This window comes from Stylophora pistillata, chromosome 9, assembly GCF_964205215.1.
Source record: "Stylophora pistillata chromosome 9, jaStyPist1.2, whole genome shotgun sequence".
NCBI classification, from domain to species: domain Eukaryota; kingdom Metazoa; phylum Cnidaria; class Anthozoa; order Scleractinia; family Pocilloporidae; genus Stylophora; species Stylophora pistillata.
In genome coordinates, this window is record NC_142527.1 from 18,276,864 (window position 1) to 18,293,706 (window position 16,843).

The 16,843-nt window shown below is 38.2% G+C and overlaps 1 protein-coding gene and 1 long non-coding RNA gene across 5 annotated transcripts in view; one reads left to right on the top strand and one right to left on the bottom strand.

Moving 5' to 3' along the window:
• LOC111322300 (uncharacterized) overlaps positions 1-16,737 on the top strand; it is a 35,609-nt gene extending 18,872 nt beyond the window's left edge. Inside the window, exon 2 of the long non-coding RNA XR_015991519.1 lies at positions 13,179-16,737. This is a non-coding gene — a long non-coding RNA (uncharacterized LOC111322300). The remainder of the gene's footprint in view (positions 1-13,178) is intronic.
• On the bottom strand, positions 2,206-6,965 carry LOC111322298 (POU domain, class 4, transcription factor 3). 4 transcript variants are annotated; one of them, XM_022925371.2, is made up of 4 exons: positions 6,762-6,965; positions 4,553-4,600; positions 4,348-4,377; positions 2,206-4,246 (listed from the first exon to the last, which is right to left on the bottom strand). In XM_022925371.2, the coding sequence occupies exons 2-4, from the start codon at positions 4,598-4,600 to the stop codon at positions 3,443-3,445; spliced, it is 882 nt and encodes a 293-aa protein (XP_022781106.1). In that variant the 5' UTR covers positions 6,762-6,965; the 3' UTR covers positions 2,206-3,442. The 4 variants fall into 4 exon arrangements, with proteins under 4 accessions (XP_022781106.1, XP_088588713.1, XP_088588714.1 ...); XM_088732587.1 differs by lacking the exon at positions 6,762-6,965 and adding an exon at positions 5,749-6,704; XM_088732588.1 differs by lacking the exon at positions 6,762-6,965 and adding an exon at positions 5,701-6,704.
• Positions 16,738-16,843: the final 106 nt, after the last annotated feature.

Here is a 16,843-nt window from a genome sequence, read left to right on the forward strand (position 1 = left end):
GAAACGAGCGTGCAAGATAATAAACCTCTCCCAGTAGCCACATTGCCGGAAATCAATTTTCTCGGTCGTAATCTCTGTTAAGAATACTTTCATGTAGTTCTCCTGGATATCACTGAAGTTAAGCCCATTTTGCTGAGTTCATCAATGATTTTGTTGCTTGTGTGTAAATTGTTTGCAAAAATAGTACGAAATCTTTCCTTTCTATTCTGTCAAATCGTAGACAATATAGTAAAGGCATGTGAAACTTATTTCCTTTAACTGCACTTGAAGTGCAGGTTACAGTAAACCGCCAAACCGTGACAAAAATAGGACTATGTTCCTTACTCCAACAAAATAGTGCTTAGGAGAATTCCTTAATTTAGCTAACTTGGGTTATAAGCAGCCATTATGGCCTTAAGTCAAAGAACTCTCAATCATTCTTCTCGTAATACTCACCTTACCTTATGAGAGAAGATTGTATTATGTCATTAATTTTTCCAAATTTTTAGCTCGTTATTGAAAAGTGTGAGGTTCGCATATCTGACGCATGGGCATCACTTCTAGTTTTTTTTTCTCATTTATCATAGAAATCTTCTACCAAAGTGTTAAGCTGAGAGAGAAAACGCTATTGTTGACGAACACAACACGAAATTTTGTTTTCATTACTTCAAGTAGCTTTAATTTCGCCGGTTTCGGAAGAAAGCTCCTACAACTGTTTAAAAATTGCCAATTCTCCGATGATTTAAAACATTAATTTTATTTCGGTTCATAATCCTTTTTCATATACAATGTTAGGCTCAACTTTATTGATGTACGGAGACAAATACCTGCGCAGTTTTATACTGATTTTGGATTTCCGTTTCGAGCCCTAAACACGAGCTCGTCCTGTTTATTCAGTTTACGGAATAGGTTTTATTGGAAGAGTTCTAATTAAGTGTTTCCAACGAAGAGTATTATTTGGAGACGTTGGTTGCATGTAATACAACAACAGCTGCGTAGAACATGCCTTTGTTTCAGGAAATGATCTCGTGTCGTGCTTTGTTAGCTTCGAAAATGATTCGTTTCTCGTGAAATGCGCTTCCGTAAAATTATCCAGGTTATAAAAGTTCGTTAAAATTTTCTCGCCCGAGGGCTGCGCTTTGTTTTATGCTTAGTTACTACAGGCATGGTTTCAAAGTAATTATTTTTTTCAGGGAGAAAACTTTGGGTAGTATCATCTATAAACAAGCACGTGCGACCGCTTCAAACCACGACAGGATGCAACGTGCTAGAAACACTTGTAAAACTGCCAACAATGCGGTGAATCTGACGATTGAAAGCGCGATAGAAAGTTCCTGTCAAAAGGGATAACCATTTATGACTCCAAAATACAAATTTTTATCGAATAAGGTGTTAGAGAGTACGGTGGAAACCATTGTATACATGTCATAGGTTTTGTACTAAGCGACAGGGATTCAGCCATGTTTTTTTTGTCAGACTAAATAGCGACACACTTAGATTTCCAAGAAGGAATGGCGCCAGAATCGATTTGAACCTCGATTACATAAACTGCGGTTAAAAAAATTCTAAAATAACTTCCTTCGTAAATTTATCATTTAAGTACAAACGAGAAATCTCCAAATGAAAAATCTTAGCGGGATATTGCACGTTCTCATCCGTACACCTGCTGAAGATGAAATAATTACTTTCAAACCAAGCTATTTCCCTTGTACGTCGAGAAAATCTCACACATTCGATTGGTTGCAATGAAGGTTTTTGAGGTTTTTCCTCAAAAAGCTTAGAAAAAGTACGACTAAAATCTGCAAAACATCGTGTTTGATATTCGACAATGTCAGCCACGTCACGTTCACTTCTGTGATACTACGTAATGGCCTGGCGCTGTTGTCTACTTCTTCTGCGCTTTCACAAGATGTTGTCTTGAATCCAAAATTACTACGCTTTTAATTTGCTTTTTCATTTTGTGGGTTTTTTGATATTATCTTACAACAAATATCTGTAAAATTTTCGTTTCAGAAAAGAATAAAACGCTTCCTTTAAAATATATTTCTTTTCTCGTAACCTTAGCTCGTCTTTGAAAACGCCATTAATTCACCAAACAACCCGTAAAGCAGGACAGAAAGCCAGTGTTAATCAATGGAGTTTCGCCACAATGTACCACGAAAGGAAATTATGGATACGGGTGGTCTGATACCGGCGCGCAACGCATAGCAAAACAAATGAAAACGCTTTTTCGACTGTTTTCCTTGAGCTTCAGTTTATTAAAACTCCTCGTCTATTTAAGCACAATTCATTACAAATCTGGAAATTGAGAAAACTGGTTTTCATTTTATGTGGTCTTTTAGATAACTTAACCTTTCACAACATTTTCGCAGCACCAGCGAATCAAAAAGAAATAGAGTTTCAGAAAATGACTAAAATTATGGTGCTAGCAGTAAAATTTGTACAGCGTCAATAAATATACATCGTAAAGATTAATTCATAAAAGTTTCCTCAACGTATAAAATTTCAAAATATATATTTAAATACATATACTTTCCGGGCCTATGCCATTATTGCTATCTAGCAGTATAAGTTCTTTACTGAAGTGTTTGTAAGCAATTAAAAGGATCGCTTTCATTGGACTGCACTGCTGAACAAAGCCAAGCCCGGGCGCGTAATTGATGTGTGTGTGGTGGTTCTATTTGAAGAAAAACCGTTTGAAAAGCGACGGACGTTTTCATATTTGTTTTCGTCTAATTTAACGATTTTCTGTAGTTCCTTCGATTCTGTGCTAAACTAATAACGTCTTAACGGCTTTTCTTCACAAAGAACCTCCAAATTTACATAAATTGCAAGTAATACATTCAACTTTTCATAAATGGGGAAATTGATTTTGCCAAAATGAAACAGGTGTAAGGAAAAATGATTTCGGGCCTTATTATCATCAATTCTCGGGCCTAAAATCGAAACTCTGATAGTTACTACGATGAAATTGTGGCAAAATGTACGATGAATAATTTTACTACTCGGCGGAAGTGATTTGTGCTTCGGAATTTCTTCCTTTAGTTGTTAAGCTAATAGGGTATACACTGAATATTATTTACCTGCGGGCTGTTAAGCTGTTCGCGACAAGTCTCTCGAGGATAACAACGTCTTCCATAGCAGTTCGCATAGGCATCGCTTTTCGATGGAGTTGTGTCCCTCATTTTCGAGCGCGTCCGTTCATTAGGTAGCGGCGGGCTTTCGTATATAAACTTCAGTGGTTTAATAGTAGCAGCAATAAAATTCAGGACTTACTTCGTTCATTGACTCGAAAATTTTCAGTCTATAATATAAATAAGATTCACCATTTGTAATTTACTCCAAAATTGTCGTTGACCACTCCGTTTCGCCATCCACGCGTACGATAGTCGATCCATGGAGTGTTTCCGACGGGATTTTTGGAAGGAAATTCAATTCATTTTACTCCAAGTTATTTCATCTTTCAATGTACGGAGAACTTCATTCTTTTCTTTTTTTGTCGCTGGTTACAGAACCAAACACGCACCACATTTTTTGAAAGGTCTAGTTTTTCTGCAATTGAAGCTATCTTGTCGCTTGAAGGTCTTGGATTCATCGCGAAGTAGGCCTCCAGCGAACGCTTCTCCGCAGCTCCAATCGATGTTCGCTTCCTCTTTTTATCCGAATTAGGAAGGAATTGGCTGGTTGTGTTCTTGCATTTGTAAGCTTTTTCAGCCTCTTCTAGCCATGCCGTCAACACGGGTTTTAAAGCCATCATATTATTGTGGCTTAGTGTAAGCGACTCAAATCTACAAATCGTGGACTGGCTTAACGATCCAACGCCAGGGATTTTCAAATGAGCTAGCGCAGCTCCTACGTCGGCTTGAGTGACTCCGAGCTTGATTCTTCTTTGTTTAAAGCGTTCTGCAAACCACTCTAGCTCTCGCGGATTCATTACATCGTCGCTACTGGCCGCGACGCTAATAGCAGAGTGGATAGCAGAGTGTAAAGAGTGGACAGGCGTGGCGGTTACCGGAGACGGCGTTTCGAACGGTTTATCAAACGCCGACTCACTTACTGTTGGCTGGAGCGAAGCCGAGATTTGATCCAGAATATCGTGGGCATCATACGTGCTCGTATCATGCCCGTGTGCAGAGTGATAGCTGTGCAGGCTCGTGAATCCAGACGGTTTGTTCTGCTTCGTCGAGAGATATTTCGGCATCGGTTCGAGCTGCGAGGCAGAGAGTAGGTGAGAGTCGTCGAACCCATCAAACACACTCGGAGGAATCTGAAAAGAGGAAGGCAGAAACGATGTTTGAGCACCCAAGTGTAATATTGACTAACGGAAATGAATTCGATCAAGTTGTATTTATTTTATTTATCACATACCAGGTTGTTAGATCTTGACGGGAAAGACAGCTATAACAAGAAAGAAAAAATTATCAATTTAAATTTCTTTCGAACTAGGAAAAAGTTTTTAACTGCGAAAATTGCCAGCGAGCACCAAAGCGAACGCCAGTACTCGAGACCAAGCGGTGGACGCGCGAACGCAAACATTACAAAACGCATCAAATAAAAATTTTAGAATAAATACCGAGTGAGTAGATCCACGAATCGAGGGTATCCAGCTTGGCTCATTCATCTGACCTCCGGAAAGCGAAGAATTAGAGTAAGAAATACCATTAGAATGAGAAATAGGCACTCGAGATGACAGAGGAGGACTAAGGGTCTTATTTAGTAAACTGTCGCGATTCATCTCGGAGACGTTTCACAGTGAACTGAAGCCTTCTAGCATGGCGTGAAAATGTTCTTAAATGCAATGAGAGTGCCCGTAAAGAAAGAGACAATCATTATCATTGTGTTAACAACATTTGCACTTCACATGCACCTGTTTCCAAACAGATGCGCACGCGCAGTTTAAAAATTAATACTGCGCGTGCGCTTAACGACAGCTGAACCTGTCCTAGTTGACACGGTAGCAAGTTCCAGCTCTCGGCTGACCCGGTTTGCTGGGAAAAAATAACTCATTCATGAAACATCTGCGGGGGGAAATTGATAACAAAAATTTCGGCAATCACCAGTTACGGGTATCTTTTCATAGACCGACAAGATTAGGACCTGTGAAAACTGCTAGTAGAGTAGAGGAAATTACAGATGCATAACTTTATATCGTATTTCGAAGCTGCTTTTCGTACTAATAATCTTGGCGCGATTTTTTTTCCAAGCGGTAACCATGCGTGGAGTTGTGTGTTCAAGTGTAACATTTTTGTTACCAACAAATCGGCTTGAGACAATTAATCCCTTTATTAAAATTCATTAACGCACTTACAGTCTCCCCTCAATAAAGAAAAGAACCAATGAGCTCGAATTCTGTGCAATTTCCAATTCAAGTGTAATAGGGTTATTGTTTGGCACACGCCATGCACGTGTAAGGGGTCGGCCATCTCTCTAGCGCCATTGGCCGCTAAAACCAAACCTTTCTGTACGCGTAGAATTAGCTTGATGAATGAACTAAGCTCTATATTAATGAGTTCTGTTGGAAGGGAGATAATTACGACAGTTATCACTTTTCATTGGTTAAGAATTAATATTCGGAAAACAAACTCGCTGAGCTAATGATGGTAAACTGCACGAAAGTGAAACTAACAGAGGGCCGAATTGAACGTATTGTTGTCAAAGTTTTAAATTCAATCTTTAGTCAATGCACAATCATTACTTTTTTCGTTCTGAGCGTCAACTCACTTATTACAATCAAGCGAAACTCATCTTGGCCTTTATCTCTTTTCCTACGCTGATTACACGGCGTGAGGTGGAATTTTTGTGCTGACATGCGAAGCGTCATTGGCACACGGCGGCTGCTTTTATTCACCAAGGAACTTCAAAACATTGCAACTGTATAACGAAGAATAGAATACGACAGGTTGTTCACGCTCCGCCCTTAGCTTAATAGTCCCGCTCGGTAAAAAGGAAAAAAGTCCACAATGAATATAATTGAACCTGGTATAGTAATGTAAAATATTTTAGTTGTCTTTGCCTGTAAGGCAAAACCGCACTTTTTTAAATCCAACCCATATTTTCGATTAAAAGCACTCTAGATTTGCTTATTGAAAATTTGACTAATATACAAGAGTTTAAATCTTTGGCGATTATCCTTTCATGATTATGATTTTTTTTACTATATTCTGGTTGTATTTTAAATCTTGTTGGAGGTTTCTCGATTACTACGGTGAAATGAGTGCATATCTGGAAAGTTCCTAATTAGGAGAGCGTCTCGTGTTTCGCCGCAATATATCGACGCAAATATTTGACTCTGTATACAGTAGTACTCGCAAACTTCCCCTCGACGAAGCTTATCTGACGCGAATTATACATACAAAAGAAATCGTTGTGATTCTAATACCCATATTGGTCTGATATAATGAAGACGATAACAAATGAAGCCATGTTTACCAGATGTCAAGCCCAGCTGTCCTTTGTCCAAGGAATACACGGTTTATTCGTTTTGTAGACCATCTAAAATTATCAATCCTTATACTTTTCTCTCAAAGGTTCATTTTAAGGTTTGCTAGAGACAAGGATTTGTATAGTTTTCCATTAATATTTTGGAATTATCTCCCAGCGAGAAAATGATTGCCAATGCAAATTTCCCAACTTTTTCAACACACTGTTGATAAAATGCTAATTGCTTACATTTGAGTTTATTTTTAAGATCTAAGCGGCAAAACGCGAACCCAAACAAGGCCCAAACGAATCGTGTTCAATATTGTAAAATAGTTCCAAAAAACACAAGAAAAGGTACACACCTATCCCCGATCCTTGAGTGAGTCCATTATCCGAGGACACCGCTTGTGATAAAAGGAACTGGCTTCACCTGTTATATTTTCCGCCATTTTAGAAAATTTGATAGCGCAACTTCTGAAAATAATCCTGTCTGAGACGCAGTGAAATTTTCCTTTCGCTGTTTTCTGAGAAAGCCTGTACGTCAACAGAAGTGAACGCGTCTCACAGTAAAAATTAATGTTTTCTACTTTTATTATGTAAAACTCTATCAAGTATTCCATTAAAAATAGACGGTCTTGCCAGTGTGTACATGACCGTACATAACTGAACAGTTTTCGAGGCGCAGCGATATTCATGTATGCATACCAGCGCTATCAAGGTTAACACATCTTTACGCAGCTTCCACGGAAACGGCGAAGAATAAATACGCTGAAATAACTATAGATTACGGAAAGCGTTCAGGAAATTTCAGAGACGACAACGTTCCGAAATAATTTTTTGAGAGTGTGCGTTTTATGGACCGTCCGCAGACATTCGCAAAGTATCAACTCAGTCGAATAATATTTAAAACTAGCATCAAAGGTAGGGAATATCAAATATTTTGATTTACAGCAAATAACGCGAGAAGAGAAGGGCAGGCCAAAGAGTAACCAAGTAAGCGTTGTTTTCAGCAATTCTAAATGCCATCGATCTAATTATCATTTATTATATTACGTGAAGCGGGCTTGGATGTCATTCATCTTATCACAGTTTTTTCCTCCTATTCCGATATCCCCTGTGGTTCCATAATTACTTCCAAGAAAGAAGCTTTTTATTTACTACGAAGCCGCAACCAATGAGATAGAAACATGATTAGCAAAGGGAGTAAAAGCTTTCGATCAAAAAGAAGACAGAACACAAGATTTAAGCCGACCGAAGCAAATTATTCTTGCGTAGCAATATCAAAACAAGTTTCTTGATGAAATAGAGCGATCAATCCGATATAAAATCTTAAGATCTGGTGAAGAAACTCGGTGGTATTTTCTAAAGTAGTTAGTTATAGGCAGTCAACGGCTTCGTGCATAAATTTTCTTGGAAATGAAATTGTTGTGAATCGGATTTTCTATTTTGGTCTGTTGAAACAATTATGGAACCCCACAAACCAGAATTCCCTGAGCTGGTGCTGTTTTGCTCTGCACGAAGCTACAGCAGGTACCGTGTTTTAACAACGAACTGGTACAGACTACAAGCTGTAAATTGGAAATGGTTTTCACTTCGTGAAAGCGATAAACATGGCAAAGGTTCTGAAATCGGAGACAGCTTTAATGGATCCCTCAAAGTCAATAAGCCACGAATAAGATGATTTCTTTGTTTCTCAAATTCATAGTTGTTAGTGCTTTTCCATGCGATTGACAAAGGAACATGTTCTCGTTAGAATTTATGCTATACTTGACGAAAACGTCAAAATATCCGGTATCTGGTGTGAATTCGAGCTGATAGTTCTCCATTTTTTGATAGCATTCCCGTCGGATAATCGCAAGTAAATTAAAAATAGTTCTTATCTCCATCGTATTTTTACTGAAATTATTATGCAAACGATCCCGGAATCATGCTCTGTTCGGCCAGTATCGAACTTTAACTAACTCTCAAAGCGGGTTTTGGAGATAGACGTAATGCACGTGAAGAGAAAATTGATGGTTTTCAAGGACGAATGCAAAACTTAACAATGAATTCAAAAAGCAAACTAAAGGTATAATTAAACCGCGAAAAGGGAAAAGTTCATTAGATTTTATCAGTAAATATGAAAAACGACTTCTTATCGTTTTCCCGCGGATAGATGCGTTTCTTTAATGAATATAGAACTTAAGATCTATAGGATCAGTATATTGTTAAATTTAAGTTGTAGGTCTCTACTAGAACTAGTGGGTTTCCTTAGAAATCAGACTGTTTTCCATTTCTCATCACTTTCTACTGTTATATATATCAGCGGATGAGAGATATATCTGAATGTATCTGAAGTAACAACTGCTGATAACTTTTACAACAAACAAAAACCAAAATCTGCCCTCTGAACACGTCAAAGGAAATGAGAAACGCCTATTTCCATTAAATAGGATTTGAAATCTTAGAATCTGTAAGCTGTCAGAGCGCTGCTAGATTTAAACTCAAGTGAAGAAAACTTTACTGTTTACTCATTCAGCGGAAATCAATAATTTGGAGTAGCTAGCTTGCGTTGATTTAAATGAGTAAAAACGTTATTTAGATTTCATAACACTCCCTGCTTTACATACAGGTCTTCTCCTATAATTAAACTATTTATTTTGAAATGAATTCATGTTAAGGTTTATTTTAATTTCAGATTTTTTCGTTTCCTGGCGTTTCAAAAAAATCTTAATTAGACACTATTGTACTCGAATCCTAAAGAAATCATTAAATTACAAGCGCGTGTTTGTGGACGGTTCTCAAACCTTGAGTTTTAAACTATAAAACTAAGTTTTATATGTATATTCTTTTAAAAAGTTCCAACAGTTAAACGCTGCATTTCAGACTGTACATTAAAATATGGGAAGACTGGAATGTCTGCCCTCAAATGCATGGAAAAATTTTGATGTTGCTATGTAACTCGTAACTGGAAGGTGGCCAACCAAGACCGATAAAGTTGACTCAATGTTTAAAATATCTTACTGTGTATTAGGAGCCATTGACTACTAGTTGACTCTTTTAAACGTTAATGAGCTTCCTTTGAGCTGTTAACATGGCAACTTTGTAGTTATTTTGCTCTACTCCTGAGTAACTGGTATCATGATTGCATAATGTTGAAAATCGTAAACTCAATTGAGTGACAGTAGGGAGGTGTTGGAGAATGCAAAGAGGGCTCTTAAACTTTTAAACCTTATAAAATTATCAAAGCAATTTATTGAAGACCCATCCAGAGATTTCTTTGATCGCTTACTTTATCTCGAGATTGTGAGATTCAAAGACGACCTATATTTTGACAATTTTTTTCTTGATTTTGTTCGTCTAGTCAGTGGTTTCATTTTATTTTTCTCAAACAACAAGAAGCTACTGGCATTTCGATATCATTGTAATCCTCTGATGGAATTCTCTCCATTTCATTGCTGAGTTGTTGGCAACTACAGTGATTATCTCAATCTTTCACTAAAGCTAAATTTAAAGGGGATTGAAATAGATTTTAATGGGAAAAGACGCTTGCTACGAGTCAAAACACATGTATGTAGATTAATAGCCATGTGGATGGAGGTGAATCTCACTCGAAGCATACCCGTACTGGCTGGTGACCCAACTCTAGGTGCATGTCCTAGCGACACAGCTTGTGTAGCCGAGTAGCTGATCATAATAGCCTTCGTGGGTAGCCAAAAAGAAAACGCAAACTGAAACTGCAACCAGAAAATTAACGCCCTCGATTTCCTTCAAAAGAGAGTTTCACAAAGCTGAGTCCTTTGTTTATTTTGCTACTAACTGGTTTCTCTCTCGTAAATGGACGCTTCAAACAATGGTTTCGAACGTTTTAAATTCAGTTTGGATTTTAAAGCAAGAGAAGATTTCGTGATTAACTCAACTATTTAGAACGAAGAGTATGCATTTGCTTATAATACGCTTGAAAGGATATACTATCACTTACTTTGTTGTTATAGATAAGGATGTTTCCACAAGTGTCAGTCCACGAAGAAAAGCAACACCGACTGTTGTATACGACTAAACTATATACCCTGAGCCTCATGAAACATATCGTGGATAGGATATGTTCATGCAATCCGCAAAACTCATTAATTTTTCGCTAACTGCCCCGTCATGGTGTAACTATCGCTTTTAAATATTGGATTCTAAAGAGGATCGCCTCGCTCCCTGAAGGACTGAAAACTTGAACTAACGAAACTAAAATAAATTGATCCGCGAACCAGACTCGTCCGTTCGGAGTTAAACTTTTTTTAAGAGGCAGAGCTCACATTCAAGCTGATACGGCAGTGTACTGGCGGCTAACAGTGAAATATTTCTTACCAGTCAAACTTGTCTGTTTTGGGTGAGACTGTCTTGAGTCTGATAGGCGATCCAGGTGAGTTTAAAACCCACTCATGGGGAAAGATTAAAAACCTACTTATAATTAAGCAAGAATTTGAAGCTAGTTTTCTCATACACATATATTTTTTAAGGGGGATATAATTTAAGTTGCTTACGGCATACGCTAGAGGTACTTGCCAAAAAAATGTTTTAATTTCACGGCTGCTATCGTCCTGAGATGAAAGTATCCATTAAACGCTACAACGACGGAGATAAGAACTTACACTAGTACACTCAACGCGAACTTGGGTCATGAAGATTTGCTTTCTTTTTCGTGTTGCTTTTATCGAACAAAAGATAATTACAACATAGTTTGTAAACTGGCGTACTCAAATTCAATCGCTCGAACCGGCTTCATATTCCTGTTGCACAAATGACCTGCGCAAATGACATGTGTGTGCACTCATCAAGCGCAGTAGGAGAGTTGCAGAGGGCATTTCTTTTCAACTAAAATTAAAACCACCGCTTTAAAAATGTCATACAGCTGTGCTTTTATTGACATGTGAAAGATCTTGGAGAGCACTTAATAGGCTGCAGTGTGTCCTGAATTCGCGCGTGTCATTTCACATCTCGCCATTTTATAGAAATTGCTTCTTCTGAAAGTGCTTTAGTAAATGGAAATCTCTGTAAACCTTTGACCTTAATTTTCGGTTTCACTGGAGTCATGATATTTACGAAAAACGTCTCTGCTATTTCTCTTTACTCGGCAGTATCTTTAAAAAACCATTCATTTGTATAAAACATGAAACGGGTATTTCGGTGCTTATTTTACCCTGACGCCTTCAAAGCTGTAAACATACAACTGTCCCTAGACCGGGCGGCCGGAACTCTATGATTATTTTATTTAATTGACAAAAATTTTACAGTTAGCTGCCATTAAAAGAGATTTATGAGGTTTGTACAGTCCTTAATGCTTGTTACTATTACCGCAAGGAATGCGTGATTCTTTTCCCAGATGCGTTCAAAGGTACCTTACCAATCTTGCTAACCGAAGGAAGTTAGACAGGTGACAAATTATTTTCAGATTTACCTTCCTGGTTTAGAATTGGCCTCGTGTGTGTTCCACAATAGGAAACAGATACGTTTTCTTGCGATTGTGAGATTTCTTCGGGTCTCTTTAGGATTGGAAGAAATGTAAACGAAATAATTTGTAGCCGTTTCACCGTTCGCTTCTGCTTCGAATATGATTCTTCATCTGTCGTTATCCACTGTTGAAGACGATAATCTTAAGTTTATCTGATTGCAGTCAGTTCTAAGTCTTGATCACAATTTCTAAGTGAGGCTTTTCAAATAATGCTTGTAATTTCAGTTGATTCCCAACACTAAAATAAGTAGTTGAACATCAAATATACTAAAACCAATCACACGAAACCGAGCCCACTCCAAAAATGGCGTTGATCTAAGAGTACTTTTCCCTGACTAGATGTTTGGCTGACACGTTTTTCTGACTATCTTAAGTTGAATGTAAATATTTGAATATCAACCAGAGTTTCATCATTTTCTGGTCGAACTGAACCGAGAGCTCCATGGCACAGAAAATGCACTTTAGCTCCGTTATTACAAAAATAGTGCAGAACTTTTAGAATAAATAATTCCTTTAAGCTCTTTTTTTTTTTTAAATTCGTGTATTTGTTCGAGTCATCAAACAAAAGGTTTGTCTAAGAATCTGCCCAAGACGCAATTAAACTAACACGATCTTTGGTTTTAACAACTGAGCTGATAATGTATATTGGCTACCGTAACGAGTTTCAAAGCTGATGTTTCGAGCGCTAGCGCTAGCCCTTCGCTCGAAATGTCAGCTTTGAAACTCTTTGCGGTGGCCAATGTACATTATCAACTCAGTTGATGAACCCGAAATTATCTTGTTACCGACGCCGGCAACACTACAGTTTCCTTAGAAACTTACCCCAGTTAACACGAACTTTTGCTCTTTTCTATTTTAGGAGCACGGGGTTGTGCTATTTGCAAATAAATATTTAACCGTCTCCATAAAGCTTGTTGAACTGAGTGACACTTATGTCTTACCAAAAAAAATTACGGCTTTGATTGGTTTATTTTTTGTAGAAGAACACTCCTGCTTCCATAATGATAAATTACACTCGCTTGGCTTTTGATGTTTCCGAAATTCGTTTTGAACTCAGTATCTCTTCTTGCCTAGTTTATATGTTAACTTTGTTAAACACAACAAATTGTAATCGACATTGGCTATAAAATAAACATTTGAACACTGCAGTTTTACTCATACGATATTGTTTTTGATCGAACAAAATCTTTTTAAGGATTGTTATGTAGTACGGCTCTCGAAAGGCTGAGAGAAAATATGTGAAATTACCAATAAGTTTATCATTAAAAAATAATTCGTCTACCCATTTTCTTTGCAGGAAACAGTGACGAAATATCGTCGTTATCTACGGACAATGAATTGATTCCTTATCTGGAGACACCAAGAGCCAATCTCACTATTTTGGGAGTTAAGAAAAGCAGGGTGTTTCCCCAGAGAGATGGCTGTTTGAATATGCCACAAGAGTTTTTCAAGCATTAACTTCCTCGTGTTTACTTGAAACTAATTAGGAATCAAAAGTACAAGAACTCATTAAGGAGGAGAATGTTTTCAAAGAAATTACGATGACAAATGAATTTTTAATTCCTGTTTCTATTGATTACGAAAATAACAAAAATTTCCTCTCATGCACATTAACACCAAAATGCGAGCTTCGCTGAGACTTTTAGCCCAGGCAAGGGTTTTTTTCCCCTCCTAGATAAGGAGTGGTAACGGGCAGGGAAGTGTTGTCGCCCCATATAACCCTAAAGGCAGATGGCCGATTCCTGGAAAGTCCTCTGTTCTCACTCTTGTACACCTGTTTATTTCAGTTATGAGTTGCGATGACCAAAAGCTACAAAAACTCTCGCCCTAACATTTTATTTATTAAGAACTCTTATCCTGCCGTGTGGCGAGGTAGCTGCAAAATAGAGCAATTAATTCCTTCACTTTAATTGACTGTTGATGGCCACATGTTGTGATTCTCATGAGCATATATCTATCCTGAGAATTTATTTCTTCGGTCCTCTTTTGCATAGGTATCGGTTGATTATTATCGCAACTATTGCTTTATCGCCAAACTCATATTTGTAAACGATTTCAAATGAGCGCACGCAAGGATATTACGCAGCAAATCTAGTTTGAACCTTTAGGATGAGGAACAAAACAAAAATCAACGCCAATTCTAACCTCTAAAAACAGTGAAGTCTCTTGGAAGTAGAGATGAACCAGTAAACATATGAAGCACATGACAAAACGCTTTAAAAATAAGTTAAAAAAAAAACTAACCTTAAAACATAAGAAGGTTTAGGCGATCTTATAAATAAGTAAGTAATTAAAAAATCTCCTCTTTGCGTTCAGTTTCAGTTTGGGTTTAAAATCAACAATTATATATTTTGAGCCACGTTTTTATTTCTGTGTTTTCATGCCAGTTATTCTCGGCAGTCTACATCTCCTTGTTGGAAAACTTTTGCTAGTTTTGTACAAGGGGTTTGTAAAGAAAGAAATTTTCAAGTACTGAACTTGAAATATTTTTAGTGTTATTGACTTGATATGAATACTTTATAACGATATTGTCAATTTTTTTTAGGAAATTCCGATCTTCTAAGTTTTTTTGGTATCGCCCATGGTTCCAGAAAGGTTTCTTTGTGAATGTAGCGTACAATTTTTCTCCTTTATAAGTGCATTGCCAACGAAATTTTTCGAATTTAAACTAGCGTAACTTTTATAACGTTGACTTACTAAATTTTATTTCAAAGCTGACGGCCTTGATTCGTTCAAGCTAAAAGATGTGCTTATTTCACCAAGTACCTGTCGTTGTCATGCCTTAATTCTTCATTCGTGCAAATTCGTTGGAAAAAATAATCACTTCCCCTTGTCTGATATTGGCTTAACTCCATTTGTGGAACAAAAGGCACATGTCTCGCTGTCAACCGGTACTCATTAGAAGTATTCTCTAGAAGTGTAGAGTTGAGCCGTAGACAATGAGTTTGGCAAGCTCATCTGTGCCAACTTTGGCGGCCAACGACTGTCGTCGGGATTTTGTCAAATTGCGTATTTTAAGTCATAAAGAAAATAATTTTGTCTCCCAGCATCATTTTGGCTACATACAAGAATAAAATAATTAACAAAACGTTCTAAATGCATCTTCTTTCTGTCTCGGGTGAGTGTGAAGGTTACATTCATGGTACCTGTCAGACACCGAGCAACGTAAATACATATTGATTTTGAAAACGTAAAAAATGAAACAGAATTGAAGCCCTGATGCATCTGTCTTGTTCCCTAACGCTTAATTTAAACTCAAAGGAGAACGTAGCACTTGCCTATCTCTTTTGTTGTCCGGATTTGATTACCCAACCTGGTATCGGGTGTGGTTAAACTGCTTTCGTTTAGTTCTTACAGTCGTTCTGCGTTTTTTTTCCTTCGCGTTTGTATGTGGGTATCTTCCGTTTTCCTTCCCAAACCAAACGTAACTTCCTAAATTCCAATGCGACTTGTAAAGAGAGAACAAAGAGGTACAAGTTTAGAAACTCAGTCTCTAATGTTAGGTCTCCTTCCCTCACTAATCCGTACGCATTGTGCACTGACCGCAATTCTGACTTCATTCTTTTGAAAACAACGGCTTTTCATTTTAGTGTGAACAAAATCTAAATATGGTATATTTTTGGCTAAAAATCAATTTCTTTTTCACCTGAGCCCAAGGATTCAGTTAAGTATTTCTGCTGCATGCGATTGTTGTACTTTCAAATTCATCCAGCGTGGTGCGTGGACTGTTTTCAAAGTGAAATCATCCCTTCTATATTTATTCGCTCCAAAATGAACGGGGCTTCAATGTCATAGTATTCGCCCATGGTTAGCTCGGGCTGTAGAGCGCCAGACTGCGGTGCGGGAGGTCGAGGGTTCAAGCCCCAGACCGGACCAGCACTGAGGGTCTTAAAATAGCTGAGGAGAATGTGCTGCCTTTGCTATGATATCTGCAAATGGTTAGACATTCTAGTCTTCACGAATGAGGACGAAAAACGGTAGGCCGCGTCTCCTGAATCTTTGTACTGGTTAGCCGGGGACGTTAAAGAACCCACACACTTATCGCAAAGCGTAGGAAACATAGCTCCCGGTATTGTGATCTGGCCTGTTTACTGGAAATTGGGGGCATCTGTTAGATTTGCCTTTATTCATTGTAAACTGCTAAAAGCAGTCTGGTAGAGTCTCCGAACTGTGCCGGTTGTAAAATTGGCCCTCAAAAGCCACATGGGGAGTCGTCAACTAACGTGTGTATGCATGTATGTAAGCTTCTTCAGTTGAAGGTGCTCACTGATGATATGACGGTTAGAACATTTGATCGGGTAGATTCACTTTTTGCCCGCCTTCCCTCCCCACCTCTTCCATTAGCCTTCCATATGAAGAGGGTCTCAATAGAGTTTGACCTTTAGTCGTAACAATGCTGAAAAATCAATTGTTAGGCGTAAATAACTGATAAAGATCTCACGTTCGACCGTGTAAACACTTAACCGTCAGACGTAAAACGGCCCAATAACTGACCCTTTAGGCGTAATATGCTAAAAAATTAGAGGCGATGGAGATGGATCGGACATGTCATGTGGCGGGAGAAGGACAACATCACCTGCACGGCCCTCCACTGGACACCTGAGGGGAAACGCAAGCGAGGACGGCCGAAGAACACCTGTCGCCGAACGGTGGAGGCAGAACTGAAGACCCTCCATCCCTCCTGGGGGACCACTCAAAAGATGGCCCGGGACAGACAAGAATGGCGTTCCTTTGTTGCTGCCCTAAACGCCAGGAAGACGTATGGGCATGAGTGAGTGACCACTTTCCCACTGAGATCTTGACAAAAGACATAAATAACACATTGCTTAGCCGTAAAAATGTGGATTAAACTTATACCCCATGTTATGAAATCGTTTACCCATTCGGAATCAATTATGTCAGTAGCCTCTAATTAAGAAAAATGAAATGAAATTTAATGGAGAAACTGAAAGAACACATAAA

Coding starts and splice junctions, on each gene's coding strand:
- LOC111322298 (XM_022925370.2), bottom strand. CDS start 4,714: ATGAATCGCGACAGTTTACTAAATAAGACCCTTAGTCCTCCTCTGTCA. Junction 4,378..4,552: donor TTCGTGGATCTACTCACTCG/GTATTTATTCTA, acceptor TTCTTGTTATAG/CTGTCTTTCCCGTCAAGATC. Junction 4,247..4,347: donor CGTCAAGATCTAACAACCTG/GTATGTGATAAA, acceptor TCCTCTTTTCAG/ATTCCTCCGAGTGTGTTTGA.